This window comes from Zootoca vivipara, chromosome 8 (genome assembly GCF_963506605.1).
Source record: "Zootoca vivipara chromosome 8, rZooViv1.1, whole genome shotgun sequence".
Lineage (NCBI taxonomy): Eukaryota > Metazoa > Chordata > Lepidosauria > Squamata > Lacertidae > Zootoca > Zootoca vivipara.
Genome location: NC_083283.1, coordinates 10,230,915 through 10,258,586, shown reverse-complemented (window position 1 = coordinate 10,258,586; position 27,672 = coordinate 10,230,915). Strand labels below are relative to the sequence as shown.

General features: G+C 45.5%; 1 protein-coding gene across 1 annotated transcript in view; it reads right to left on the bottom strand.

Moving 5' to 3' along the window:
* Nucleotides 1–9,598: 9,598 nt before the first annotated feature.
* Nucleotides 9,599–27,672, bottom strand: part of HHLA1 (HHLA1 neighbor of OC90) — a 35,631-nt gene continuing 17,557 nt past the window's right edge. The window contains exons 10-12 of the mRNA XM_060278188.1: nucleotides 12,537–12,687; nucleotides 11,991–12,073; nucleotides 9,599–9,642 (exon numbers count right to left, since the gene is read on the bottom strand). Coding sequence (XP_060134171.1) covers nucleotides 9,599–9,642; nucleotides 11,991–12,073; nucleotides 12,537–12,687 — 278 coding nt within the window. The remainder of the gene's footprint in view (nucleotides 9,643–11,990; nucleotides 12,074–12,536; nucleotides 12,688–27,672) is intronic.

The following is a 27,672-nucleotide window of genomic DNA, read 5'->3' as shown; positions in this document are numbered from 1 at the left end:
CGCTGAGAGGGAGGCGTTCCAGCATGCAACATTGCCGCTCGCCTTCCCTGCCCCTGGAGGAGAAGCCAAGCAAGCAGCAACACTTTGAGGAGCTCCCTGGCTCCTGTTAAGTTCAGTGAGAGCTAGGGAACAGCAGCAGCAGCAGAAGTGGAGGCACCAATTCCCATTTTGCCCCAGGTGGTGAAATGGACTGGGCCACCTTTGGTTGGGAGAAACCCCTGCCTGCAGTGGAACTTGGTCCATTAGGGGGAAATGGGGCACTGCCCCAGCAACCTCAGTCTGCCCCCAGCTGGTCCATGCCTACCTGCTTACTTGCATACAGCCAATACAAAGGGTGTCTCTGCCTGTCATCGGCGCCACCTGCTGTTGGTCTCCCGGGCATCTGCCCTACCCAATGGACACCAGCCATTACAGCCTGCCTGAGACCTGGAGGAGCTATTGCCAGTGGAGGCAGCAATACTTGGCCAAGATGGACATGCAATGCCCCATATTCAGAGGTTATGTTGCAGATACAGAACAAGAGCTTCTTACTTAGGTCTCTTTCTGCTGCGTGCGGAAGATCCATTGGAATTGCTGGTGTCTCTGATCCTTGACCTCCTGTCTCACCAGTTCCGTTCAGAAGGATCACAAATTGAAACAGAAAGATTAATCAACAGAGTGCCTGAAGCCGTCGACTCATTTGTTGGTCTCCATTGCAATATCCAAAGTGCATCTCTTGCTTGCTCTCCTCTCCTCTATATCTCTGGGTTGACTTCATGCATTTACCTTTGCTATTTATATATTAAACGTTCACCGAAATGAAATTCAAGATGAACTTAAAATGTGTAACTGTGTTGCACCCAGCACCAGGTTGCATATGAGGATCTGAAGTCATATGTATCCGACAGATAATAATGACCCCAGCCATCTGTTGCGGAGACTTCAAAGTTGGTTCTTTCTGAAATCGGTGGGAATTATCTGCACATCAGTGACACTAAGATCAAATTTCCAGGTTCAATTTTCTCCTTACTCCAACCACCTTCACTGAAATGTGAGGGGGGGGGGAATAAGTCTGCAAAACATCACCTCACCCAGAAATTTGGGTCGGTGTGAGAAAGTACAGGGAGGAAGGATCTTGTCAGAGGAAGAATTATTTACAATGTGATAAACATTCACAAAAATATTTGATTGGACTTTAAGGGGGGGATTACACTTGTGTTTTTGTAGGATTTTAGAACATTTTGTGTAGACTTTCAACTTGGTTTAGCAGCTCCGTATAGCTGTGAGAAATTTCCCATTCACTGTAATGATGGGATGCTCCACTGAACCCTCCACTGAAGTGAATAGAGACTCCTTCTCTTACACAACTTCTGTATAGCAGAAAATACATAGGGTCATTGGAATACATAGGGCTATTCCCAAAAGTTAAAAGGAACTGATTCATCTCTCAGCAGCCAATGCATTGATCGGATAATTAAAAAAAAATCTAATTATGTTTAATACACAATTATTTTGTTTTACTGTTTGGCTGACAGCTTGATCTTTGCGTTCAACACAGATAGAGGTGGGTTTTATTGAATTCATCTAGGCCTACTTCTGGATAAGTCTGCAGAGGATTGCAACGTTGTCATGTGATTCATCACTAAAACTGATTGGGACTCAAGGGGGGTTAAGGGGTGATATGATAGCCATGTTGAAATATATAAAAGGATGTCATATAGAGGAGGGTGAAAGGTTGTTTTCTGCTGCTCCAGAGAAGCGGACACGGAACAATGGATTCAAACTACAAGAAAGAAGATTCCACCTAAACATTGGGAATAACTTCCTGACAGTAAAAGCTGTTCGGCAGTGGAATTTGCTACCAAGGAGTGTGGTGGAGTCTCCTTCTTTGGAGGTCTTTAAGCAGAGGCTTGACAGACATATGTCAGGAATGCTTTGATGGTGTTTCCTGCTTGGCAGGGGGTTGGACTGCATGGCCCTTGTGGTCTCTTCCAACTCTATGATTCTATGATTTATCGCCTGTTTGCATCCACCTGTCTCAAGAGACAACGGAGCAAGCCTCCAGGGGTGAAGTCAAAGCAGTACTGAAGGGACCTCCCCGGGGTGCAAGCCTGGGCAGTGTGTCTGGAGGTCCTGGGCTGCCCAGATGACATTGATGTGGTCCAAAGGAAAGCAGAGCAAGATGTTTGGCACCAGCTTGGCTGCAGGAGTTGCCGGAAGGAGACATATAAGGCACCATCTAACCATCTTAGGGACTCTGCTCTGGATTTGTTTAGAGTTTAGTCCTTAGCTTTTTCTTCTCCCAAAGATGTCCCACAAGTTAGTGGAGATTTAGGATCAGAGTTGTATGTACCTATATGTGTTTTATCATCATCATCATCATCATCATCATCATCATCATCATCAGTTCTTACTATAGAGCAGCCTTCCCTCACCTTGGGTCCCCACATGTTGTAATGGTATTCCAAATGTTCCAGCTCCCATAATCCCCATTAAGCATGGCCAATGTCCATGGATAAAGGAATGTGTAACCTGACAAAAATCTGCGGATACAAGGCTGGGATGTTCTGCTGTAAGAGCCTATAGGGTAAGCATGCTTGACGCAAAACACCCATACAAAATGATGAGCGGAGCTTGAGAAACAGTAACATCGTTTTCCACTTACCACCACTATGCAATACCATCAACATATTCACCAGGAGAATAACCATCATTGTTTTTCAGGAATCTTGCCTGGTGAATTAAGTAAAATGTTAGACCGGGCGTGCGTAATTTCCTTCGAAGGTAATGCAACATAGCTGCCCCATTAGAAAGCCATCAGATTATTTATGTCTCCTCAGTTCATTCCACTATTCAACGACAAAAGAGAATATTACTCCCTGAAAGCGTATCAGCGTAGGAGCCTAAGAGCTGGCAATGGTGATGCAACAGTCAGCTTGTCTGTGGAAGGAATTGCTCACACAGGGAGAGAATAAAAGCACTTAGAGCTTTTCTGTTCATGAAAAGGGGAAAAAAAGACTATAAAGATTTTAGTGTGGAATAGTGTGGAAAAAGATAGTGGGTGGGACTGGGACACACAGGGGCAGACTTTCAAATTTCAGCAGACCTCTTGAGATCAACCAATCTCTTATCTGCAATTGCTACCGCAAGAACCTCCAAGGTAGGGTTGCTATATGTCCGGAATTTCCCAGAAATAGACGGGATACAGCAGTAAGAAGAAATGTCCAGGAAGAAATACGTAGCTCAAAAGCTCAACAACTTTGCCAGAAAGGATTTTTCACTTTCTGAAATATGGCAACCCTACTCCAAGGGCCCACCTGATTCAAAAAACCCCAAACAGTTTTGTGACTACATCAACCAGCTTCTTCCACATCAATCCTTGCTTGGATCCCTGACCCTGCTCCTGAGTTCTCATCACACATAGGAGGATCATGCTGCACACATGCTTAGAATCTAAATCACACCTTCTGCCTCAAAGGTAAAGGCAAATCAGGGATGGAGGAGAAATTCGCATTGAAAGGCAAGCCAAGCTAACTGGCACCTTACGAATTAATACACGAACTGAAACACAACCACCCCTTTGAAATTCTCACTTCTCCAAATGCTGTTCTCCAGCCAAATAAATGCAAAAGCAAAGTGCATACATTAGAGAAAATACTATGCCAAATGCATGATATGAGGGGAAATTGCCTTACAAAAATGTGCAAATTACGGTAGAAGAGTTTTGTACTAAAATGCTGGTGATTTCCATGAAAATGTGGAGAACTAGCAACTGGAAACATGAGAAACTGAAATCAAGAGATCTGACAATCCCTTAAGGGCAATCCTGCACATGATTCTCGGGAAGAAGTTATCTCACTAGGTTCAACTGGACTAATTCAAGTCCGCATGCTGAGGATGGCTGCCTCGTCCCCTTACGGCCACTGGAGTTTTCACCCTTCCAAGTCAACCGCTTTAAGATCAGGGTGCCAGTTCAGATCCACTCATCATCACGTACGTTCCCCTTCCAACCAAAAGCGCACGACTTACCTTGAGGGATATTGCTCTAAAGGAGATGGGAAGGAGGAAATGGCCTTTAAAGAAGGTTAGGGCTTAGTGATTTATACTTGCTTGGCTATCCCCCCTCGCCCATGTGACCACTTTCTTCGTCAACCCCACTTTAAGCTTTCTCAATCGGCCCTTTCATGAGGTTTGTGCAGGTCACAACGCTCGCCGTGGCAAGGTTTAACATTATAGATCATTTATATACCTGGGGCTATATTAAATAGGCCTTCTCTCCAGGGGACTGCGAGTTGCCGGAATAATACAGGCCCTGTTGTAATTAAACAACAATTGCCCCTCTGTTATCCCTCTCCTGCCAAGTCACGTGACGGTGGCGGTAAGAACTTAATAAGAGACAACGTTCCATGTTGAGAGACAGGTGAAAATCTAGACTGATTTGGAGCCCCTGGTTTCCCCAGGTGTTGAAAAGAACAGGGAATGTTGGGGAAAAGACATTAAAGGGTCTTTAGGCAGTGCGGGTCAGGGACAGGCATAGATAGATAGATAGATGATAGATAGATAGATAGATAGATAGATAGATAGATAGATAGATAGATGATAGATAGATTGAGATACATGCACACACATACACAAAATTGAAAAAATCGTCCCAATTTGTTTAGAACAGGAAATCAAAGTGGATTGCAGCATTTTTTTTAAAAGAAAAAATAAATGATAATCCAAAGGGCATAAACGGAATGCAATAAATAAAAGTCAAAAAGCTTTCTTGAAGAGCCAGGTCTTTGTCAAATGCTAGGAGGCAAGGGAAGGGGGTGGGGAGAGAGAGCAGGCATCTCTGGAGAAAGTGTGCCAAAGAGCCACAACCAAAAAGGCCTAGCAATTCATCTCCACCGACCTGCAGCACACCTCTCTTTTTTTAAAAAAACCTCATCTTTCCAACAACGGCAGGGAGTATAGAGCTTCTGGGCTGCTGCAGCAGGTGCCACAACTATGAAGTCCAAGGGGAGGCAAGAGGGGTTGGGGGAAGATTTTTGTGTCGCACAGGGCACCACTTAAATTTGAGACGCCACGGTCTGCCACTGTTTCCACTCCCATTCCACCCCTGCGCTGTGAGATTCGCTGTACCAGCAAAAGAGAGACCTTGGTTGGAAGCCCCTTGTTGGAGGCCTTCCTGAGCATTGCTAGTTATGCAGAGCAGGGTCTTTTTGGTTGCGGCACCGAAACTGTGGAGCTCCCTCTCCTGGGAGGCTCACTTTCCTGCTGTGCTTCTGCCGTTTGACTACTAGAGCACAGGAGGGGGACCAGAAGCCCTGCACATGTTTGCTGAACGACAAGTTCCATCACCTCCGACCATTGGCTACGCTGCTTGGGACTGATGGGAGTTGGAGGCCAGCATCATCGGGAAGGCCTGGAAATGCTATTTCACCAGGATTGGCATATTGTTATTTGCTAATTTAAATCCTACTTTCCTGCTCATAGATCACTTTTTAAACTGCTTTGAAACATTTTGCTGCATTCACCTTTGTGGCTAATATATCCCATCTCTTTCTATGTGTTCTTCATTGCATTTGATTGTGGTTTGTTGTATTGTAATTAACCGTTATTAACTACTTTGTGCATTCTCAGAATGGAAAAGCGGGATATGTGTTTTAAATAAACAGGCAGAAATATTCCAGGAGCACTCGGAGCTCCTGGGTGGGAAGATGTAATTGCACAGGAGCAGGGGGAAATAATGTTCAATTGATCTCCTTAGCAGACTAATCTTGACTCTCTCGCAAGCTGGAAACTGAGCAGATAGGTCATATCCACACCATACCTTTGAAGGACTTCTAAAGTATATGTAAATCAGAAATCAGGAAGATCAAGACTTCAATAAGGGATGGGGGGGAATTATAATTTATGGGATTGGAATAACACTTGTAATGCAACAATGAATCATAGAATCATGGAATCATAGAGTTGGAAGAGACCACAAGGGCCATCCAGTCCAACCCCCTGCCAAGCAGGAAAGACGCAGTCTAAGGCACTGGATTTAGGCTCCAGTCTCTCCAGAGTCGTGGGTTTGAATCCAATGGGATACGATGGGATATCAGCTCCACCCAAGGCATGACGGATAACAGCAACAACCGGGGGAAAGAAACACATAACATCTTACAAGGACTGGAAGAAACACCACGGACAGAATAATCGCCACACCCAGGAAGAACAAGGATATAGTTTGAGTGCCTCACTTGTAACTTTATAAATCATTTAATGTGTCAACATGGATAGACGTTATTAATACTGCAGTTGTTGTATAAGGGATTATTATTACTATGACTGGAATGTAATGGAAATCAATAAGATTTTGGAACGCAGAAATTAAGCAAATAATCAATTCATCCAATCTAGCATGCCGGGGTGGCACTTTATCTAAATTATATAATTCGGTATTTGTGTAATTGAAAACTAATAAAAAATATTATTAAAAAAAGAATCCAAACTTCTGCCAAGTGCCCTACTGGCTCAGCCAGTAGAGCATGAGACTTTTAATCTTGGGGTCATTGGCTCATGCCCCACGTTGGGCAAAAGGGGCTGGACTAAATGATCCTCCTCCAACTCTATGATTCTATGATCTATGATCTAGACCATCCTTGAAAACCTGTGACCCTCTTCTTGTTCCGGACTGCATCTCCCACCATCCCTGACCACCAGTCATGCTGGCTGGGTCTGATGGAAATTATAGTCCCAAACTTCTTGAGATCATTATGTTGAAGAAAGCTGCTCGAGACATCTACACGTTAACAAGGTCGACTGCAAGTCCATCGGACAAGGGTGGTGCACTTTTATCATCTTGAGGGCCGTATTTCCTTCCGGGCAACCTTCCAGGGACCAGTGGTGGGCAGAACCAGAGGCAAGAGTAGGTAGAGCAACAAATGCAAATGTCACCTTTGCACAATAGGGGTGCTTCTGCACACAAACACATGCATATGCACATCTCTGTTCTCTGTTCCGGCAAGGAAGCAGAGTTGATTCCAAGGACATATTCCAGCCAGGCAAAAACACTCAGGGTGTGGTAGCAGCTGCTTGTGCATGGCCTTCTCGACTTTGCAGATGGCCACACTAACACATGGATATCTGGAGGCAGGGCCAAGAGTGTGGCCCCACAAACCCAGGAATCAGGGGATGCCTCCCCCCATCAGAATTTAGACTTCTCAGAATGTTGCAATGCAGTGTGCAAGTATGTATATATATCAGGGGAGGAAGTGCGCCTTGAAATGCACAGATCCATAAAAACAGCATGGAAAGATGGGACTTGTGAAGCAGCAGAAAATTGCTTGCAGAAATGTCTGTTTTAGTTCCTCTTAGGATGAAGCGAAGGAGCTGTGGGTGAAATGAGAGGCCACAGCAGCCAAGCAACTCTCAGATTCATCTCCTCCTGTCAGCTCTACATAGCCATGGGGAAAGTCTGCTCAGGTGGTCGGCCTCCTTTTTCCTATGCAGCAGCGCATGAAGTGATGCCCTAGGAATGAGCTCAACAACTTAGGTTCTTTGGGTACATGGGTGGGAGAGGCATGGCAACCATAACATAAACTTGCTTAGGAAACAGGTTTCCAACCAAGCGGATATCTTGCCCAGTATTAAATGAGAAGCCACCGATGCCCACCCCCAATCCCACGCTCTGTGGCCTGTGAAGATCTACATTCCTCCTTTCTCCATTGTAGAGTTGGCACAGAGCCTTAACTCCGGCCCCTAGCTCAAAACAATTGGGCCTGCTTGTCTAGCACCACCTAGAGGCACAGTGGTGTGTCTGCTACAGTGGAACCTCGGTTTATGAACACCTCGGTTTACGAATTTTCGGTTTACGAACGCCGCGGACCCATCTGGAACGGATTAATTCACTTTCCATTACTTTCAATGGGAAAGTTCACTTCAGTTTATGAACGCTTCAGTTTATGAACAGACTTCTGGAACCAATTACACCCATGCTTTGGGTTAAGTACGCTTCAGGTTGAGTACTCCGCGGACCCGTCTGGAACGGATTAATCCACTTTCCATTACTTTCAATGGGAAAGTTCGCTTCAGTTTATGAACACTTCAGTTTATGAAGAGACTTCCAGAACCAATTGTGTTCATAAACCGAGGTACCACTGTAATGCCATCTGTGGGTTAAACCACAGAGCCTAGGGCTTGCCAATCGGAAGGTTGGCGGTTCAAATCCGCGCTATGGAGTGAGCTCCCGTTGCTCGGTCCCTGCTCCTGTCAACCTAGCAGTTTGAAAGCATGCGGTACAAGTAGATAAATACAGTGGTACCTCTACTTACGAATAACTCTACTTATGAATGTTTCTACTTACAAACGGAGCTCCGTCCGCCATTTTGGGTGCGGTTTAGATAGGATTTTTTTTCTACTTACGAATTTTTAGATAGGGTTGCTATGACTTACAAATTTTTTCTCCCAATGCATTCCTATGGGATTCGACTTACAATTTTTTTCGACTTACGAATGTGCGTACGGAATGCGTTTAATTCGTAAGTAGAGGTACCACTGTATTATTATTCTGTAATAAAGACTCCTTGGTGAAATATGGGACCCAGGTGGTGCTGTGGTTAAACCACTGAGCCTAGGGCTTGCCGATCAGAAGGTCGGCGGTTCGAATCCCTGTGACGGGGTGAGCTCCCGTTGCTCAGTCCCAGCTCCTGCCAACCTAGCAGTTCGAAAGCATGTCAAAGTGCAAGTAGATAAATAGGAACCGCTCCAGCGGGAAGGTAAACGGTGTTTCCACGCGCTGCTCTGGTTCGCCAGAAGCGGCTTTGTCATGCTGGTCACATGACCCGGAAGCTGTATGCCGACTCCCTTGGCCAATAAAGCGAGATGAACACCGCAACCCCAGAGTCATCCGCGACTGGACCTAATGGTCAGGGGTCCCTTTACCCTTTACCTTAAGTTTTATCTGCAATTGTCCATTCACACCACAAGTCACATTTAAATCTCACAGTCCCAGGGAGGGTCATAACTCAGTGGCAGAACATGAAATGGTCCCAGATTCAATCCCTGGCATCTCCAGGCAGGTCTGAGGAAATCCCCTGTCTGAAACCCTTGAGAGCTCACTGGACCAATGGTCTGCTCATTGTTAAAGCAGGTTCTTCGTATACTGAACATGCACGAGCTGTGAAACAGCAATAGGCTTCATATCAATTCAGTTAAATATATGCCATTTCATAATAAAAAAAGTTCTCCAAGATTTTATCACAATAAAATCTTGCACGTATTTTTATTCAGAGCTGGTTTACCATAGTTAACAATCCTCAACATGCACCCGTAACAATACTAATGATTACACTTTATGAAGTACAAGGTACAAAAAAAATCATTTAAGTTGAGTTTCTTGCTTGAGTTCCACCTCCTACTATTACAGTTCGTTTAATCAGTGCTTGGAATGGAAAATATTCTACCCTACTACAGGGGGAAACTCATTCTCCTCCCTTCTTCTTCTTCTTCTTCTTCTTCTTCTTCTTCTTCTTCTTCTTCTTCTTCTTCTTCTTCATACCTGGCAGTGGTTTCTTGCACTGGTTAATAGGATGAAGTCTAAGTCTTTGTGTGAGTCTTCTTCTTAGCAATGACTCCTCTTCAGGCTTTAAATAGCTTTGCAAATGCTTGCAAGGCATTTTTGCTTTAAAGCTGAAAAAGCAAAAGGGGAAAGAGGAAACTCTTAACTATCTTAGAGTCATAAAATTGTACAGTTCATCTGGTCCAGCCCCCCTGCGATGCTGGAATCACAGCTGAAGAATTCTTTGAGAAATCCAACCTCTGCTTCAAAACCTCCAAAGAAGAAGACTCCATCACCTTTTGTGGGAGTCTGTTCCACAGTTGAATGGCTCCTACTGTTAGAAAGTTCTTCCTAATGTTTAGTCGGAATCTCCTTTCTTGCAACTTGAATCCATTGGTTTGAGTCCTACCCTCTGGAGCAGCAGAAAGCCAGCTTGCTCCATCTTCCTTGTGACAGCCCTTCAGATAGTGGAAGATGGCTCTCATATCACCTCTCAGTCATCTCTTGTTTGCACATATGTAATATATAGCAATGGTTCACACTCCCAAAATTGTGGCTTCGATGGCAGCCTTAAAAATAATCCTCTGCTTCCACCCACTACCCTCCTTTGGTCCTACCTCCTGAGTGCCTTGAGCACGTACAAAGTGCAATATTCCATATGGCAGGGCTCTACCACTCATAAGCAATCACTTAGTAAGGTGAGGAGCTAAAAGAGCTTGTCTGTGCTTCCTCTTGCACCCCTCCTTCCTTCCATCCTTCCACCCAGAGGTTAGGGACAGCAAGCTGGGCAGGAGGAAGAGAAGCTTGGGAACTGGAAGATGGGAAAGGCCATAGCTCTGTGATACAGCATCTGCTTTGTAGGCAGAATGCCCCAGGTTCATTTCCCAGAATCCCCAGGAAGGTCTGCAAGAAAGCCCTCCCTCAAACCCCGAAGAACCACTACCAGTATACAATGCTGAGCTAGATGGTCTGACTCTGTGCAAGGCAGCTTCATATGTCCCTGTGAGCAATAGTCCCCTGCTTCAAGGGTGGAGCGATGGACGGTCAAGGCTGCAGATAAAGTTACCTAGGTAAAGTCAACTGGGAGCAAGCCACTCTGAAAACATTCTGTGCAAAAGCGCAAAGTATTGTATTGTATTATTGTTGTCATCCGTTTCTGAATAGCCTTTCGAATCAGTCTCAAGGCTATTTACAAACAGACCATAACAACAATTAAAAGCAATTTTAAAACAATCCCCCAAAAGGGACAAATATAGGTTTTTTTCAACAATACAAAATGAATGCCTAATGCAGTAGCTGGGGAAACCTAGCCAGATGGGCAGGCTATAAATAATAAAATTATTATTATTATTATTAATTACTATTATTATTATTATTACACCAAGATGGAAAAACCTGTTGAAATAAAAAATGTCTTCAGTAGTTTCCAGAAAGTACAGGTAGTGAACACCTGTATGATCTCAACAGAGATGCTGTTCCACAAAACAAGGCAAGTCACAGTGAAAGTCCTGTTTTGAGTTGCTGTGGACCAGGCTTCTGGTGTTTTAGGGACTTCAAGGAGTGAAGTATAAAACCTACTGGGTCTATGATGGTTTCTTAAGGAACCTGGAGCTGTAAAGGGCCTTGTATGTTAATACCAAAACATTGAACTTGGCCTGGTAGCAGATTAGCAGCCAGTGCAGATCCCACAGACAAGGCGTTATTATTTGCTGGTAGTAGTTGGTGGGACAGGTAGGCTAGCCAGCATGTTCTACTCTAGCTGCAGTCTCTGGACCAACTTCAAGGGAAGTCCCACTTAGTGTGCATTGTAGTAATCCAGACTTGAGGTTACCAGTGCATTGACAGCTGTGGTCAAGCTATCCTGTCCTGTAATCACAGAAGGGCATAGCTGCCAAGTTCTCCCTTTTTTTAAGGGAAATTCCCTTATGTTGAATAGGCTTCCTCGTGAGAAAAGGGAAAACTTGGCAGCTATGCAGAAGTGTAGTAGGAAAGGAGATAGATTTTGTCTTAGGGAAAGGGAGGCAAGCCTAGGCAATTCAAGTTTTGAGTGCCTGTAAGCTCTCCTTCAATCTTGTGTTAAAGGAGGAAATCTGGGTTCAATTTGCAGCTGGGAAAAGAGCTGAACACCAGGCCTACTTGTCTGTTGAAATCTAATGTCTGCTGCCTAGTCCAAGGTCTACCCATGGCTACTAGCCGGTAGACCCATTGGGATGGACCTGGATTACCGGCAAGTTGGTCTCACTGATGTCCCACTGAAGGTCATTGTGGAAAAAGTAGCCATGGCTAACCACATCCTGTTGACTTCAGTGGGTACTAAATGAAATTAATTTAGTATTAATATTTTCCATTGTCCATTTCAAGGTTAGGCTCCAGCACAGCTGAAGGCCACACCCCCAAAATTCTGAGAACCAGATGAGAATTTGTCCCATTATATTTGAGAAAGAAAACATTATGAAACCATTGGGGAACATCTACTCACTCCTTGAATGGGCAGTCCTCTTGACTTTTTCACAGATGTATGTTGCATTTTTCAAGAACCAGGAATAGTTTTCAATACAGTACCTAAAAAATTTAAGCAGAATTGATTAGAATAAGATGTGATCATCTAGTCATTCCACAATCACACAAGAACCACCATACAAACTCATGGCAGGATCATAAGAACAAAGGCAGCAGCAACCACAACATTGGAAATTCACTCCATGACTTTTCAGTCATAAAATGTGAGTTTGGTATTTCCAGTCAGTGAGTGGCAAGACGTGAATCTTGGGGCAATCCAGTACTTGGAAAAACCTGGACTGTATCATCTTTTATAGCTAACCTTGGCTATGGGACATTACAGCCCAAGGTTAGAGCTCTTGAAGAAGGGGGCAGAGAGACCTCTATATCCAACAGAATCCAGCATTCTCTTTGATATAATTGTATAGGTCTGAACTTCCCCATGCAAACTCAATGTTCTCAGTTATCCTTCCCTGTCCCCCATATTTAGGATAAAAACCAAGGTGAGACCAGTTCTACTTTTTACCTCATAGCTTCATCTCTTGAGTAGCTTCTGTCCCTTGCACAGAGGCACTGGTGGAAAAATTTGCACAGCTCCATCACACAAGGGTTTATCTTCTGAGCCGTGATGTACGGTGTAGTCATGGAGGTGCCTTTCTTCATTGTCTGTGGACATCCTAAAAGGGAGAAGATAATCTCCAAGTAGACCTTGACCGTAGCTCCATATGTCTGACATTTCAGAGGCACAGGAATAAGACACTTGCTAAAGTCCTGAACAGGGCAGCCAAAAGGATCAAGGCACTGGAATAATTCTCTACAGTGGGAAAGTTGCAATGTTTGGGGCTTTTTAGGTTAGAAGGAAAAAGATGAGCAAGACTGTGGGGCATGAGAGAGGTGTATAAAATTAGGAAGGGTTTGGAGAAACTGGATAAGGAAAGTTTCCCTCCTGCTCTCACCCTGTGAGAACCTGGGATCATCCAATGAAGCCAAAAGGTTGGGAAACGCTTCGCACAGCTCATAGTGAAAATTTGTTCCCACTAGAGGTGATGATGGTCACTAACTTGGAGGGCTTCCCACAAGGATGCAGGAGAAGACTATCAGTGGCTACCAGCTGTGATGGCTACCTGCAGCCTCCACTGTCAGAGATGGTATGGTTCTGAATAGCAAGAAACCTAGCAAGAAACTATTGCATTCATGTCTGCTTCTGGGCTTTCTGTAGGGATCTGATTGGCCACAGTGGGGACAGAATGTCGAACTAGGCGTAGAGGCATCAACAAAGCTCTTTAGGCCCTCCAATAATTTTCTTTGCTCCCCCCATCCATGTTTTAAAAAGCAGGGGGTGGAGGAGGCCAGGTGCAGAGCCAAGTGTAGCATGGCTTCAGGGGTCAGCTGCTTCTCCCCATCCTCCTGCTACTACATCTTCCAGGCAGTGGTGAGGTCAGAGGATTCTGATGAAAATGGAAAAGGAAGCCAGAATTGCTGAAGTTCACACGTTCATCGGAGATTTAGAACAGAAACCAGCCAAGCATTATCAATACAGTGGAACCTCAGTTTTTGAACATAATCCATTCTGGAAGACAATTAGACTTCTGGAACGTTCAAAAGCCGAGGATCAATGGGCGGTCGACAAAATCCATTGAAAAAATGGAAACACACACAGCGGAAGCCTTTCAGCTTCCAAGGCGCGTTCAAAAATGGAAGCAATTACTTCCGGGTTTTCGGCATTCGGGTTCCAAATCGTTCGCCAACAGAGACATTCGAGAACCGAGGTTCCACTGTATTCATTCACGACGTTGCTGTTTTTAAGCCTACAGGTGAAACTTTATTTTCTTTTTCAACAGTGTTTTGGCATTTCCTTTACAGTGAAATGTGTGTAAGCTACGCAACTTACATTAAATAATGGAAGGTGAGGCAAATGGCATAGTATTTTGCAGAAACCAAACTGCGGCAAAATGGAAACAGTGCTGACTGCGTTGAATACAAGTAGAACAGAAATCGCTGCCTTTTCTCTTTTTTAGCTGACGCTGCCTGTTTATCAGTCCAAAGGGGATCACTTACCAGTGCTTCATGATTTTCAGGGGGCACAAGCAAGTCCTGCTAACCCAATGCAGAAAAATAGCCATGCTTTATATACTTGTGTTTGTCCAAAGCCTGGTGCAGCCAATCCTATAGGGAGTCCTGTGCTTATTGGAGCTGCCTTGGCCAGGCATTTGAAATCAAGGCTCAGCTGTACATCATTTTTGCAAGCTCTCTTAGCTGTAATCTCTTTGGACAAGGTAATTGAATCTCTCCCCACCCACCCAATGCCTTGCATTCCTTATGGCTTTGGTTGTGTTACACGATAGGAGAGGTTATGGAGGTTACCCTTAGAGTAATGAAGCTCTGTTGACATACACCTGAGTTGTCGGAGCCCGCCGTGAATTTAATAAAAAGTGGCATTCGCTGATGGCAGAGAAATAAAGCTGCTGTCGTCTTCAAAGAGACAGGCACGAAACTACCTTAAGAGCTGGATGAGCTAGCGAGCAAAATGGATTCCCATCTTTTTAAAATCACCCTGGCCTCGAACTCAACTCATTTTCCTGCTCACCCGCCCCAAACTCAGCCAAAAAGTACAGCGTGTGGTCTTGCAACAGTCATCATCTCGTTTCCATAGAATCATAGAGTTGGAAGAGACCACAAGGGCCATCCAGTCCAACCCCCTGCCAAGCAGGAAACACCATCAAAGCATTCCTGACATATGGCTGTCAAGCCTCTGCTTAAAGACCTCCAAAGAAGGAGACTCCACCACACTCCTTGGCAGCAAATTCCACTGTCGAACAGCTCTTACTGTCAGGAAGTTCTTCCTAATGTTTAGGTGGAATCTTCTTTCTTGTAGTTTGAATCCATTGCTCCGCTTCTCCAAACCTACCTCATAGGTTTGTCACAAAGATCTAATGAGAGACAGGGCGAACTGAGCTCCTTGGAGCAGAAATGGGATAGGGGAGGAATGGTGATCCAAAAGGCTTGATAACCCAGTAGCAGAGATTAGTGCTGCTGCCTTGACCCCACGATCGAGGGGGCCCGAGGCCATGTGATGTCAGCACGGCCTGCAGCTGTGGCAGGAACCATGCCTTCAGAACCGTTTGTCCAATTGTATGGAACTCCCTTCCACAATCATCATCATCCTTTTATTTGTATGCCGCCTTTCCATAGTTAAAATAATGCTCAAGGCGGCTTACAACTTGACAAGATTTACATAATTACCAACATAACAAAAGTCATAAACAATAAATAAAGCACATCAAAAGGTACACCACCAAATGGAAAACAATTTCCACATAAAACATAAAATCTAAAACTAAAAATACAACGTTAATATCAGTAACAATTTAAAATGACATAGATAAAAAATAAAAACAATATTAAAGGAGCCTTCTCTGTCGAGCAGCAGCAGCAGCAGTCCTTAATGGAGCCTGTCAGGCCCCGCTCCAAGCCAGGTGGAGAGGGGCAGGGCAGGGCCCTCCAAGCTCCCAGCAGGAAGTCCTTCCAGCTGAGGACAGACAGACCCCCTCACTGTTGAACTTCCAGCACCTACTGAAGACTGACGTTTTAACTGAAGTCCGGTTTTATAGTTGGGACTGTTTATTGGGAGGGGGGGGTTGTTACCTCTTCTGTATTGCGTTTCTTATACAGTCATACCTCGGGTTAAGTATGCTTCAGGTTGAGTACTTTCAGGTTAAGTACTCCATGGACCTGGAAGTGTTCACATCCAGGTTCCTCCGCGCGCGCATGCACAGAAGTGATTTGCGTGCTTCGCGCATGCACAGAAGCGCTCTATCGGCACTTCGCGCACGTGCGCTATCGCCGCTCGGGTTTAGTACTTTTTGAGGTGCGAATGGCACCCCGGAACTAATTAAGTACTTAACCCAAGAGACCACTGTACAGTAAGTGTTAATTTTTTCATCTACAATACTGTCTTTTTTATTTTATAGTACAGTACATTGATTATCCATTTTATGGATCAATGGTCTCGTTAGACAGTAAAATTCGTGTTAAATTGCTGTTTTAGGGGGTGTTTTCATCGTCTGGAATGGATTAATCCACTTTTCATTACAGTGGTGCCTCGACTTACGAATTTAATCCGTTCCAAAGGCACCTTCGTAGGTCGAAAAATCCGTAAGTCGAAAAGCGCCGTTGGAAACGCAATTTCCCCTAGGAATGCATTGGAAACGGAAAAATTCGTAAGTCGAAGCAACCCCATCTAAAAATTAGTAAGTCGAAAAAACCCTACCTAAAACCGCCACGGTTTCCGTTCGGATGTCGAGAAATTAGTAAGCGTGCGGCCATTTGCCCCACTCGTAAGCCGAAAAAAATTGGTTGTCAAGTCATTCGTAAGTCGAGGTACCACTGTACTTTCAATGGGAAAGTTCGCTTCACGTTAAGTACGCTTCAGGTTAAGTACGGACTTCTGGAACCAATTAAGTACTTAACCTGTGGTACCACTGTACACTGTTTAGAGATGATCATAGTTAAAGCCGGATATAAATGGCTTAAATAAATAAAACATTCAAGAGCAACATACAAGAACAGTTTTATTGAGTTTCTTAGACTGAAAGTGATTTGCCCATAACTTGCAAACTGCCTAGGGGCCATCTTGGTAATTGGGTGGCATTCATGGGCAAGTGACAGAATTCAGAATATAACATATTGGTTCATTTTCTTACATATATATCCCACTTTCCATCCACCATGGAGCCCAAGCAGCATACATGTGGTTCCCAGGTGGTCTGCCACCTGGGCACTGACCAGACCGAGATCTTCAGCAAACGGGTGGTCCATTGTGTCTTCCAACCATACCTTGGGACCCTAGAGGCCATTCTCAATAGTCCCAGTCTCTATCCACATAGGACAAAAATGACTGGTTCAATTTTATTATAATATGAATGAATAGAAGGAATATGATGTATGCAATCTCATTATCTCCTTCTGTAAAATGATTCCTTTGGGATGATGGCTTGGGAGGTGAGGCTTTATTCAGTCTTCATCAGTAATCTGAAGCCCAGAGAGCCTTTTCATTTTCATTTATTTACTCAAGAGTGTTAGCTTTCTTTAAAAACTTTAGAAGCATCTCCATTGGCAAAGGGAGGAGACTTGCAGCTTCATCACATGGCAGGTACCAACTCTGTCCCACCATCTCATTATGTACCTGTAGAGAAACCAGAGATAATGGATCATTTTTTCAGGAGGAAAAAAACAACAACTTTAAGGTGAAAAGGATGTTCTTCAAAGCTGAGAATGTTAACATACACATTTACCTTCTTCCAGGGACAACAGCCCCATTCTTCTCAAAGCTATCCGCCCCCTCGTCACCTGTCTGGAAGAAATAGCCGTGTCCCAGTGAACAAAATATATGCTTTAAGTGGACGAAAGCCAAAAGGAGCAAGGAAAAAGTAGAGAAGACAATGGATTACCTTGCTATCATTTCCAGACATGAAGGGGAAAGTCTTTTCAATCCATGCTTTCATTCCCCACAAGACTTAAGACCGACGTTCTGCTTAGAACAGAAGTTGCAAAGATGGCACGTTGACAGCCTGCAAAGGTAACTCACTCTGGATTCCTGTTATCCCATTGTTTTGTGTTGGTGGTATGTTTTTGTTTTTGTTGTTGTTGTTTTTTTGCATTTCTATATTGTAAACCACCCTGCAATCCTTGGATGAAGGACAGTATAGAAATTTAATGAGTAAAACAAATTTACATGTTCCTGTCGGCAGCCATTTTGTTTTCGGCAGCCTACGGCGAACTGCTTTTCACAACTAACGTTTGCTGTCCTCGTTTCAAAATGATAAGGAGTGGCTCCACATCAGCAAGTGTGCCACGGGGCATAAAAAGCAGCTTTAACCAGGGCAGGGACCATGCTTCAGTCCAAGGACCACCTTCCTTTGTGGGAAACCTTCCAGAAACCACACACCTGTGGTGGGCAGGGCCAAAGGCAAAAGTGTGTGGTGCAATGGGTGCCACTCTTACTTTTATTCAATTGTTTTATTTTATTACTTTTATTCAATTATTCAATTAAGAGTGCCAGGCAAAAGTACTTGCGGTTGGGCACAGAACAAGGCAAATGTACTTGAGTGGGGCACAGAACAAGGCCGGCGAAAGCTGTGCCCTGAGGAGAATTTTTTAGAGGCCCAGAGGCCTACATTTGGCCCACCCTCGCATGCCTTCCAACTGCCCCCAAAATACTGGGATCATCACAAAAACCATTATGCCGTCACGGCTTTTCACCTTTCCACACAGAGTCCCGAATGCCCCAGGGGCCTTCCCTTCAGTACAGAGTTTCAATGTGTTACTAGAAGTCTAGATCTGTGTGTCAGAAGGACACACACTTCTCCCTTCCCACCGCTCACTCAATATGGCGCCACTTCCTCTTCTTATGAAAACAAGATCTGCGGCAGACGAACACCCCTAAGAAAGTTTTTCACTGTTTTCCTCAGTTGGTCAGTTTCCCATAAAGAAAGCGGTGCGTAGGGGAGCAAAGGGGCAGGGCCTGTCCATGAGGCTGGTGCCATGGCTCCAAGGCCATTACATTCATTTGGCTCTGGCTTTTTTTCATTCAGCCGCTGTGTCTGTGTTCCTGCCACAGCCTCTAAGGAAGAGGTATGCAGGGGGACGGCAACAGTGATGTCAAATGTCTCTTTATTTTCATCTGAGGAATGTTGGAGGGCATGCCCTTACTTTATATCAAGGGAAAGAAAGCACAGCTTCATCCATCTAGCCCAGGAGTTTCTTCTCTGACTGATAATGACGCTGCAGAGCAGGGGTAGCCAAGTTGACTGCAATTCCCATCATACCTGACCATTGGCCATGCTGGCGGCGCCTGACAGGAGTTGGAGTCCAACAATATCCAGAGGGTACCACATTGGCTACCCCTGCTCCAGGGTGTCAAGCAGGAAGGTGTTTGCCCAATCCTGCTATATGGAAGTCCTTATGAATGGAGATGCTTGGGATTGAACCTGGAACCTTCTGCATGCCAAGCATGCACCCTGCCACCAAGCTACAATTTGATGAAGTGACCTGTACCTTTGGTGTTGCTGGGTTTTTTTTTTTACCAGCCGTCTATTCAGCTGAAAAGCAGACTGCAGAGAAACACGAGAGAAGCAAACCTGGCGATACGCTTGACCCCTCTGCCCCTGCTTCTTTCTGCTCATGCCCCCAAACCCCTGCAGTCCAAGACACGAGTCCCATGCCACAGTTTAACAACCCACGGGCTCAGTACTCAAATAATAATGTACAGTAATTGCATTTCAAAAAAACTAAGATCATGGCCACTGGTCCCATCACCTCCTTGCAAATAGAAGGGGAAGAAATGGAGGCAGTGAGAGATTTTACTTTCTTGGGTTCCATGATCACTGCAGATGGTGACAGCAGTCACAAAATTAAAAGACGCCTGCTTCTTGGGAGAAAAGCAATGACAAACCTTGACAGCATCTTAAAAAGCAGAGACATCACCTTGCCGACAAAGGTCCGTATTGTAAAAGCTATGGTTTTCCCAGTAGTGATGTATGGAAGTGAGAGCTGGACCATAAAGAAGGCTGATCGCTGAAGAAATGATGCTTTTGAATTATGGTGCTGGAGGAGACTCTTGAGAGTCCCATGGACTGCAAGAAGATCAAACCTATCCATTCTGAAGGAAATCAGCCCTCACTGGAAGGACAGATCCTGAAGCTGAGGCTCCAATACTTTGGCCACCTCATGAGAAGAGAAGACTCCCTGGAAAAGACCCTGATGTTGGGAAAGATGGAGGGCACAAGGAGAAGGGGACGACAGAGGACGAGATGGTTGGACAGTGTTCTCGAAGCTACGAACATGAGTTTGACCAAGCTGCGGGGGGCAGTGGAAGACAGGAGTGCCTGGCGTGCTATGGTCCATGGGGTCACAAAGAGTTGGACATGACTAAACGACTAAACATCAACAAATTGCATTTCTAACATTCAATCATCCTTTAAAAAAAATATGCAGGCACAACCAAGCCAAATCCAGCATTCTGAAGAACCACATATTCCAGTGGGAAGTTTAAAACACATGCTTCCTTTCTTCCCATTCAACTCCATGAGGTTGCTCTTGCAATCCTATACCCAACCTTCCTGACACTTAGAGGGGCTTCCACACAGCAGTTTATTGCGGACGCGATGCTAGTCGATCCTGCAGATTTTTTTTGTGCAGCATCCAGAAGATGTCGTCCTCACCAAAAATGGTGCCCCACACAATTGCCTTATTTAATCTGGGTTTACTGTTTCCACAGCATGCAACTCACAGATGGTCTCGGAGGTACCCCAGTCTTCATTCACTGATATAGGTGTCAACAGCCTATGGACCACCCTGAAGGACTCTGCTGGGCTATAACTCAAGGAAAGATTAAGACTAAGACTAAGAATTTTAAATGATGATGATGATGATGTTTGGGCCCATTTGAGTGGACATTTCAAGATTGCTCCATTAATAGTTCTAGCCAAAGTTTAGGATATTGCCAATGTTTTAAAGCCAGTAACTCCAGTTTTAGCAATTTCAGTTGGGTAGCCTCTACATGGGATACATCAGCCTCGCCGGTTGAATTTCTGCTTGCTCTGCAGGCATTAATGTCAAAGGAGGGTGCCCAGCGTGGAGGATGTGTGTAGAGACAGCTCTTCAGAGATGGATCAAGTTAAAGTTCATGCAATGGCTTGAAATAGAATCTCCTTCCTTAATGATTTCAGCTTGTGCACAACACTGCATCCCATTGTGACAAAAAGATGGCCCAGAGGGAAGATGCGGCCAAAGGGGACACCTCCGGGATACCTTCACTGGGGAATTTGAGCTTCAGAGTTCAGCTGATGCAAGAATGCAGTTGGAGAAGCTCCTCTCCTTTTTCAAGCAAGGGAACTCAGCCCACAGATTTAATTGAAGCAAAGTTCCCCAGATGCTTTTGCCAGTCAGCTTCCCCTGTCTTTCCTGAACAGATCTTGCCAGATATAGAGCAATAGTGGCTTGCTGCCAACACAGCCACTACACATGCTGGTGGTGTGTGGCGGCAGAGGCAAAAGGGGGTGGAACAAATGTAAATTTTACCTGTGTGGTGGGCTAGGTTCTCCACACCCCCACCTCTACCTTCCAACCATGCAAGCAATCACCAGCAAGGTGTGTGTAGGGTTGCCATATGTCCTAGAATTCCTGGACATGTCCTCTTTTGGGAGTCCTGCATGCCCACCCAGAGGGGATTTTACATCTCAAAGCAAATCTCCTGGATTTGGGGTTATTTTGTGTGTGCAGGCAGCTCTGGCTCTGGCTATCAAGTGATTGTCCCCAAAAAAAGCTCAACAACTTTTTGTGTCCAGGTTTTTACCTCTTGAAATATGGCAACTCTAGGTGTGTGGCCAGCAGAGAGTGTCAAGGGCCAGGCAGAGGGACTTGGACGGCCCCTTCAGCTTCAGGCCAAAGATTCCCCACCCCTGCCCTGCACATTCATCTTAATCCACACTGAGAGCCTAAGTGCTGCTAATGGGTTGTGTGGAAGATGCCCACACAAGTATAGCTTGTCTGCCATGGATGCCAGGGTTGCAGCCAAAATGCCCTCGGGTGCCCCCCTCCAAAATTTGTGAGCTTCGGGGTCCTTATTTTGAAGCTTGCAAGCTGAATGCATAGCTTTATTATTATTAGTTACAGGTAGGTAGCCGTGTTGGTCTGAGTTGAAGCAAAATAAAAAAATTCCTTCAGTAGCACCTTAAAGACCAACTACCGTAAGTTTTTATTTTGGTATGAGCTTTCGTGTGCATGCTTTTCGTGTGTCATCAGCAGTCGTTAACAGCCATCTACAGGTTTACCACTCCCATCCGCCCATCACCCATTCCCACCCACCCACCCCCACCCTCTGTATATACATAAGGGTCTGACTCTTCTGTTTCAAGTGTATCTGAAGAAGTGTGCATACACCCGAAAGCTCATACCAAAATAAAAACTTAGTTGGTCTTTATTATTATTATTATTATTATTATTATTATTATTATTATTATTATTATTAAAATTAAAGACCCTCTCATCCACCTTGAGATTCAAGCTCTTTCCCTGCCACCTGGAGTCAGGACAGGCAAACCAGGAGAATTCATGTCAGCCCTGGAACTCTGGCATCTCTATTACATATTGCATTTTAGTAGGGTGGTGTTAAACATGCTTTTAACCTCCTCCCCCCCCCCCCTCAAACCCTAAAAGCTCAGCTTATGAAGCAAAACTTGGAGGTTATTTTTTTGCAGCTAAAGGGCAGTTCCTGGACCCCAAATTGGCCCCAACCCCATTTCCCTGTCAAATCCATGGCAGATGGAAAGTCTTGAGCAATGGTGCTTTGGTTTTCCTTCTGCAGCTGAAAAACCCTGAAACAAGCCAACTTTTTCCAGCCTGAGGCAAATTCACTGGCACAGATGAATTAGCTGCAGGATGAGACACTTGGTGCATTTGTAAAAAATTCCAAACACAAATGAATATGGGGCATTTGCGAAGTTGGGTATCTTTGATGTTGGGATAATACGTGTAGGATCTACAGTAAAGCTATAGGAAATCATTAAAAAGAAAGAAAAAGATTTGCGTGCATGGCAGTAAATAAGCTTAGCCTGGTAGCAGTTAGCGATATAGGTATTTTTCAGGTCTACGTTTTATAGCAAATTTGCGCAAGACATAGGTACTTACTGGAGGGCACCTTTAGTAAAATGCCAGGCCTCTGTTGTGGCATAGATGTTGCAGGAAGAGGCATGTTTTCTGCCACTGAAATGAGGAACAGGACATAAAAGATCAGCTAGGCTGGATTGTATGTGCTCCTGTATATGCTTAAGTGTAAGAGTCAAACAGAATTGCTGCTGTAGTCTTACGTGTCTAAGCAGGTCAGTCGTCTTCCCTGTACTGCTGTCCTTTAAATTTAGGCACCACTCAATAGTCTTATTTCATATGATAAAACAGCAAAAGCCACACTCCCTCCCAGTTTGGGAGGACAGGTTTCAAATCCTGGTAGACCTATGGCATAGCAATCTCTACAAGCAGTGCTTTTTTCTGGGGGGGGGGGGAAGGTGAGGGAACTCACCGCGAAGTTGGTTGGTTAATTTGTTTATTGTGGGCTAAGTTGCAGTGCCACACACACACACACACAGTGTGGCTAAATGTAAGATGTGATTAATAAACTCAATCGGAGAATGATCTGGATTAGAAATGGCCACAATTTTATCAATTACAGATGTAGGTGGATTTTTGGCTCAGGCATTGGGTGTAAATAAGAATAAGAATATAATAATAATAATTTTATTATTTATACCCCGCCCATCTGACTGGGTTTTGCCAGCCACTCTGGGCGGCTCCCAACAGAATATTAAAAACATGATTTTTTTTTAAAAAAATCAAACATTAAAAACCTCCCTAAACAGGGCTGCCTTCAGATGTCTTCTAAAAGTCAGATAGTTGTTTATCTCCTTGACATCTGATGGGAGGGCATTCCACAGGGCGGGTGCCACTACTGAGAAGGCCCTCTGCCTGGTTCCCTGTAACCTCACTTCTCACAGTGAGGGAACCACCAGAAGGCCCTCAGAGCTGGACCTCAGTGTCTGGGCTGAACGATGGGGGTGGAGATGCTCCTTCAGGTATATCTGTTCCAGCGCTTCCTGACCCAAAAAAGAATTGTTTAATTTAAAAAAGGTAAGGGAACTCAGTTCCCCTGAATTCCTGCTTTTAAAAAAAGCAACACCTGTCTACATGTAGGATTAGCAAGGCGGGAGGTACACACCAATATGGTGACTTCTTTGTGTGCAGAGACAGAGACAGATAGAATGTGGCATATACAATATTTTAAAGGAATACAGGCCTCAAGCTATGAAGTCAGCATACAGACACCGAAAACAGTGGGGAGTCTATGGTCCTCCTTATGTTGTTGGACTACTACTCCCACCACCCCTTCTCATTTGCCATGCCAGAAGGGGCTGATGGGAGCTGGAGTCCAACAACCAATATCTGGAGGGCCACAGGTCCCCCTAGAGGACCATTCACACAATCACTTCAAATTCATTTTTGACGCACACAACCTCTATGAGATAGCCAACTTTGAACTTTCTTTTCCAACGTTTCTCTAAACTTATCGTGCTGCAGTAATTGTGTAATTACAAATCACCTGCCCTGTCCAAGAGGGGCCTATGCATCCTTGTGGGACCGGTCTTTTCTGTGACCTGATCCTGCAGAATGCAGATAACCACTCATCCAACCATGTGGGTTGGGGAGATTGCGTGGATCTTTGCAGAAGGTGCTGAACCATGTGTAACTTTTCCAGGCAATCAGCACCTTCTGCAAAGACTCATGGGCCCATCCAGAGTCTTCAGATACAGCCTCTGGGTGCCTTAGGGCTTGTTGAAGGAATTTGATTCCCCATGGATTTGCATGTGCATTCCTAAGATCCAGGAAAGGAAAGTGGTCCAAGGCAATTAGAAGTGTATTGTTGTTGAGCAAAAACCTCTGGATCCCAGCCTCCTCATACATGCAAATAGGGACAGATGGACCCAGCGGCGGAGTTTCATGCTCCGCCACCGGGGGCAGAGAGCAGGTGCGCTGCCCCCAGTGATGTGGCACGTGTTCTGGGGGCGGGGCATGCGTTTGGGGGCGGGGCACGCCGTGCACAATGATGTTTCACACGTTTTGGGGCGGGGCACGCCCTGTGCAGTGACGGGGCACGTTTTGGGGTAGGGCGTGCCGCATGCAGGGCAGGGCATGCGTTTTGGTGGCGGGGCGGGCAGCGACGATGGCGCCCCTGGGATCATGTCGCTTGGGGCGCACTGGCCCCACCGCCCCTATCTTCCTACGCCCCTGGATGGACCTGTCAAACTTGGCTGCTTTTTCCCCAATCTTAAATTCAATTTCCCACATTTGAATTGTTTAAAACAATACGTAAAATTTAAAATCCAATTGGAATTCCCGCTCACCCCCTCCCAACAGGTGGGCAGAGTTTGCGACCCCACACGGGGCCACCTGGCCGGGTGCCACCCACCAGGTAACTGAGTGCTTGGCCCCTGCCTGGCAGGCCAATGGGCTGCTGGCAGGGTGTGGCCTGGTATAGGCACAGGGACCAATCCCCAGCCCAGGGATGGAGGAAGCCCCTCCGGCATCCGGAGCGGCACCCAGGTGGTGCACACGGGGGCAGGGCGGGGCGTTGCCATGCAGTGTGCATGTGTGACGTCACCACGCACGACACATGCATGCTACACACATGCACGCTGTGCAGCGGCGCCACCGGCAAACCGCTCCAGCACTGCACGGGGACGATGCAGGGACTTCTGGTCACGGCTACAGCCGCGAGCAGGACCTCGGGACCATCCCTGCATGGTGCTTGAGCGGTTGGCGGCACGTGAGGGTGGTGGTGGTGGAGGAGACCATTTTCAAACTGCAGCCCCTATGATGCCTTGCGTGCAGCGCCTGCGCACAGGACCTCGGCACCATCCCCGCATGGTGCTGGAGCGGCTTGCAGATGGCAAACCACTCCAGCGCCGCGCGGGGACAACGCCAGGACCCTCCGGTCATGGTGGCAACCACGAGCACAGGACCTTGCCACCATCCCCGCACGGCACTGAAGCGGCGCCGCTCAGCTTGGGAGTCGCGGAGTGCGCGCCGAGTGTCACCCCCCACCAGGGTGGCACCCGAGATGGCCCGCCCCCTTGCCCCCCTTGCTACGCCATTCGCCCAGCCAACTCTCACTCGTCTTCTTTTCAAGGCCAAGGCCAAGTTGCCTACATCTGAATTCAATAAAGTTGTGGCCAATTTGAACACATACCTTGTTGTCTGGTCTGTTTCTTGTGGGGGGGGGCAAGGACAGAGTTTAGCGTGTGGGCTTGCAAATTTCTAACTATTCTACTGAGAATTTGTCACCGTTTGGACAAATATACATATTTTTGCAACCATTTCCACTAATATATGCAGAAAGGCTGGAGCTTGGGCATGGCCTCCATCATCAATAAATTCGCAAGATACGAAGACTTCCGGTCTGCCGCCAGCTCCGATCAGCAGGATTTGTCTCGGCTCCCGAGACAGCCCGACTCCGCGAGGGGGGGGGGAAGCCGCGGGGGCGACGCGGCTCCCATAGAACCCCAAATTGGGCTTTTGGGGGGCAAAAGCTCAGCAGCGCTCCGATCGCAGGCCCCTTCACTGCCCGGTAAGCTCGGAAAGAGCCCCGTAGAAAGTGGAGACAGGCGCCGCGGGAGCCATTTTGAGTGTCATCTTACCCTTGCGGGGGGAAGCCCTGATTCCGACGGAGGAGAGCGGCAGATTCTTTTAAAGTAAGAACCCAATCATCGGATTTATATAAACCTTTGGCATTTAATTGGATCTGAATTGGCAATACGGGGTAATTTAAAAAGGAAGTCGATTACCCCTCCTTTGAGAGACAGTGAGACAGTAAATCAGCCCTTGGCTGTCATAAAAGTTCAGCTTTAATTTACCAGGAAGCGGACTTAGTAACTCCCCAGCTGCAGGCGCAGGGGAGAGAATTGACGCTAACAGGATTGCCTGCAAATTGGGATTAATTTCAAAGAAAGTCCCTCTGAAAACTGGACCCGGGTCCCCGGACAGGTCAGTGAACGGACCTTGAGAATAATAAATCAATTAAGAAAATTGGATTATAAATATTTGATTTGGAATTGAGTAACTGATGATATTTAAAAAGTGTCGTTGAAACGTGGATAATGATTATAAGAGATATTTGATGACAATGGAGTTTTATAAAGAAGATGGAATATACTCAATCCAATAAAAAATGGCGAGGAGAAAGTTGGAACTTGATCCCTGCCTTTACCCGGATGCACATGAAAGAGCCACATGAAATTCGAGATGCCTGAGAACGACCCAGTCATAACAACATCACAAGACTTTGCTTGGCAAAAGATTTTCTCTGTGGTATCGGACATTAAACAGGTGTTAAAGCAAGACAATGAACAACTGCAGGAGCTCAACAAATCATGGAGAGACAGAGACAGCGTAAAAGACTTACAACCACAAATTTTAGAAGAAGAGGAACATGAACAACACAGTGCTCCACAAGTGGGAGATGTGGGGCAAGATATAGATTCTTCACAAGGAGTCCTCAAAAATGAAACAGTGGACACCGCTGAACTCCTAGTGAGAGAAGGAGTTCAGGGTAAAAGCTGGGAACTGGAAGGAAAAAGGAGGAAAAAAGAGATAGATGTGGAGATCGACAATGTAAAGATTTGGCTCCAAGATGTAGAGGGGGAAAAGAACGCAAAGGAAGAGGAGAGGGATTGGGCAACAGGTTTTGATGGGAAGGGGGGGCAGAAGATGGGGAGAGAACATTGGGGGTGGGTCTGGGAAAGGGTGGGAATAGGATGAATAAGTGATAAATATTTTTAATGGACTGATATGTATGGCATGATCTGGGTATGATAAATGGAATTCATTGAAATGTCTAAGGGATTCGGTTACAGTAGTAGGGGGGATGTGATAAATTGATTAGTGAGAAGGAAAGAGGTTAGATTTTGATAATTTGAAAAAAAAATATTCTTGGTAAAAAACAATAAGTTAAGGGAAGAATTAAAAGTTTGAAGAATTGAAATAGAGTTGAAATAAGTTTGGAAATTGGAAATATAAAATTGAAAGTATAGATTTATAAATATGAGTATTATGTG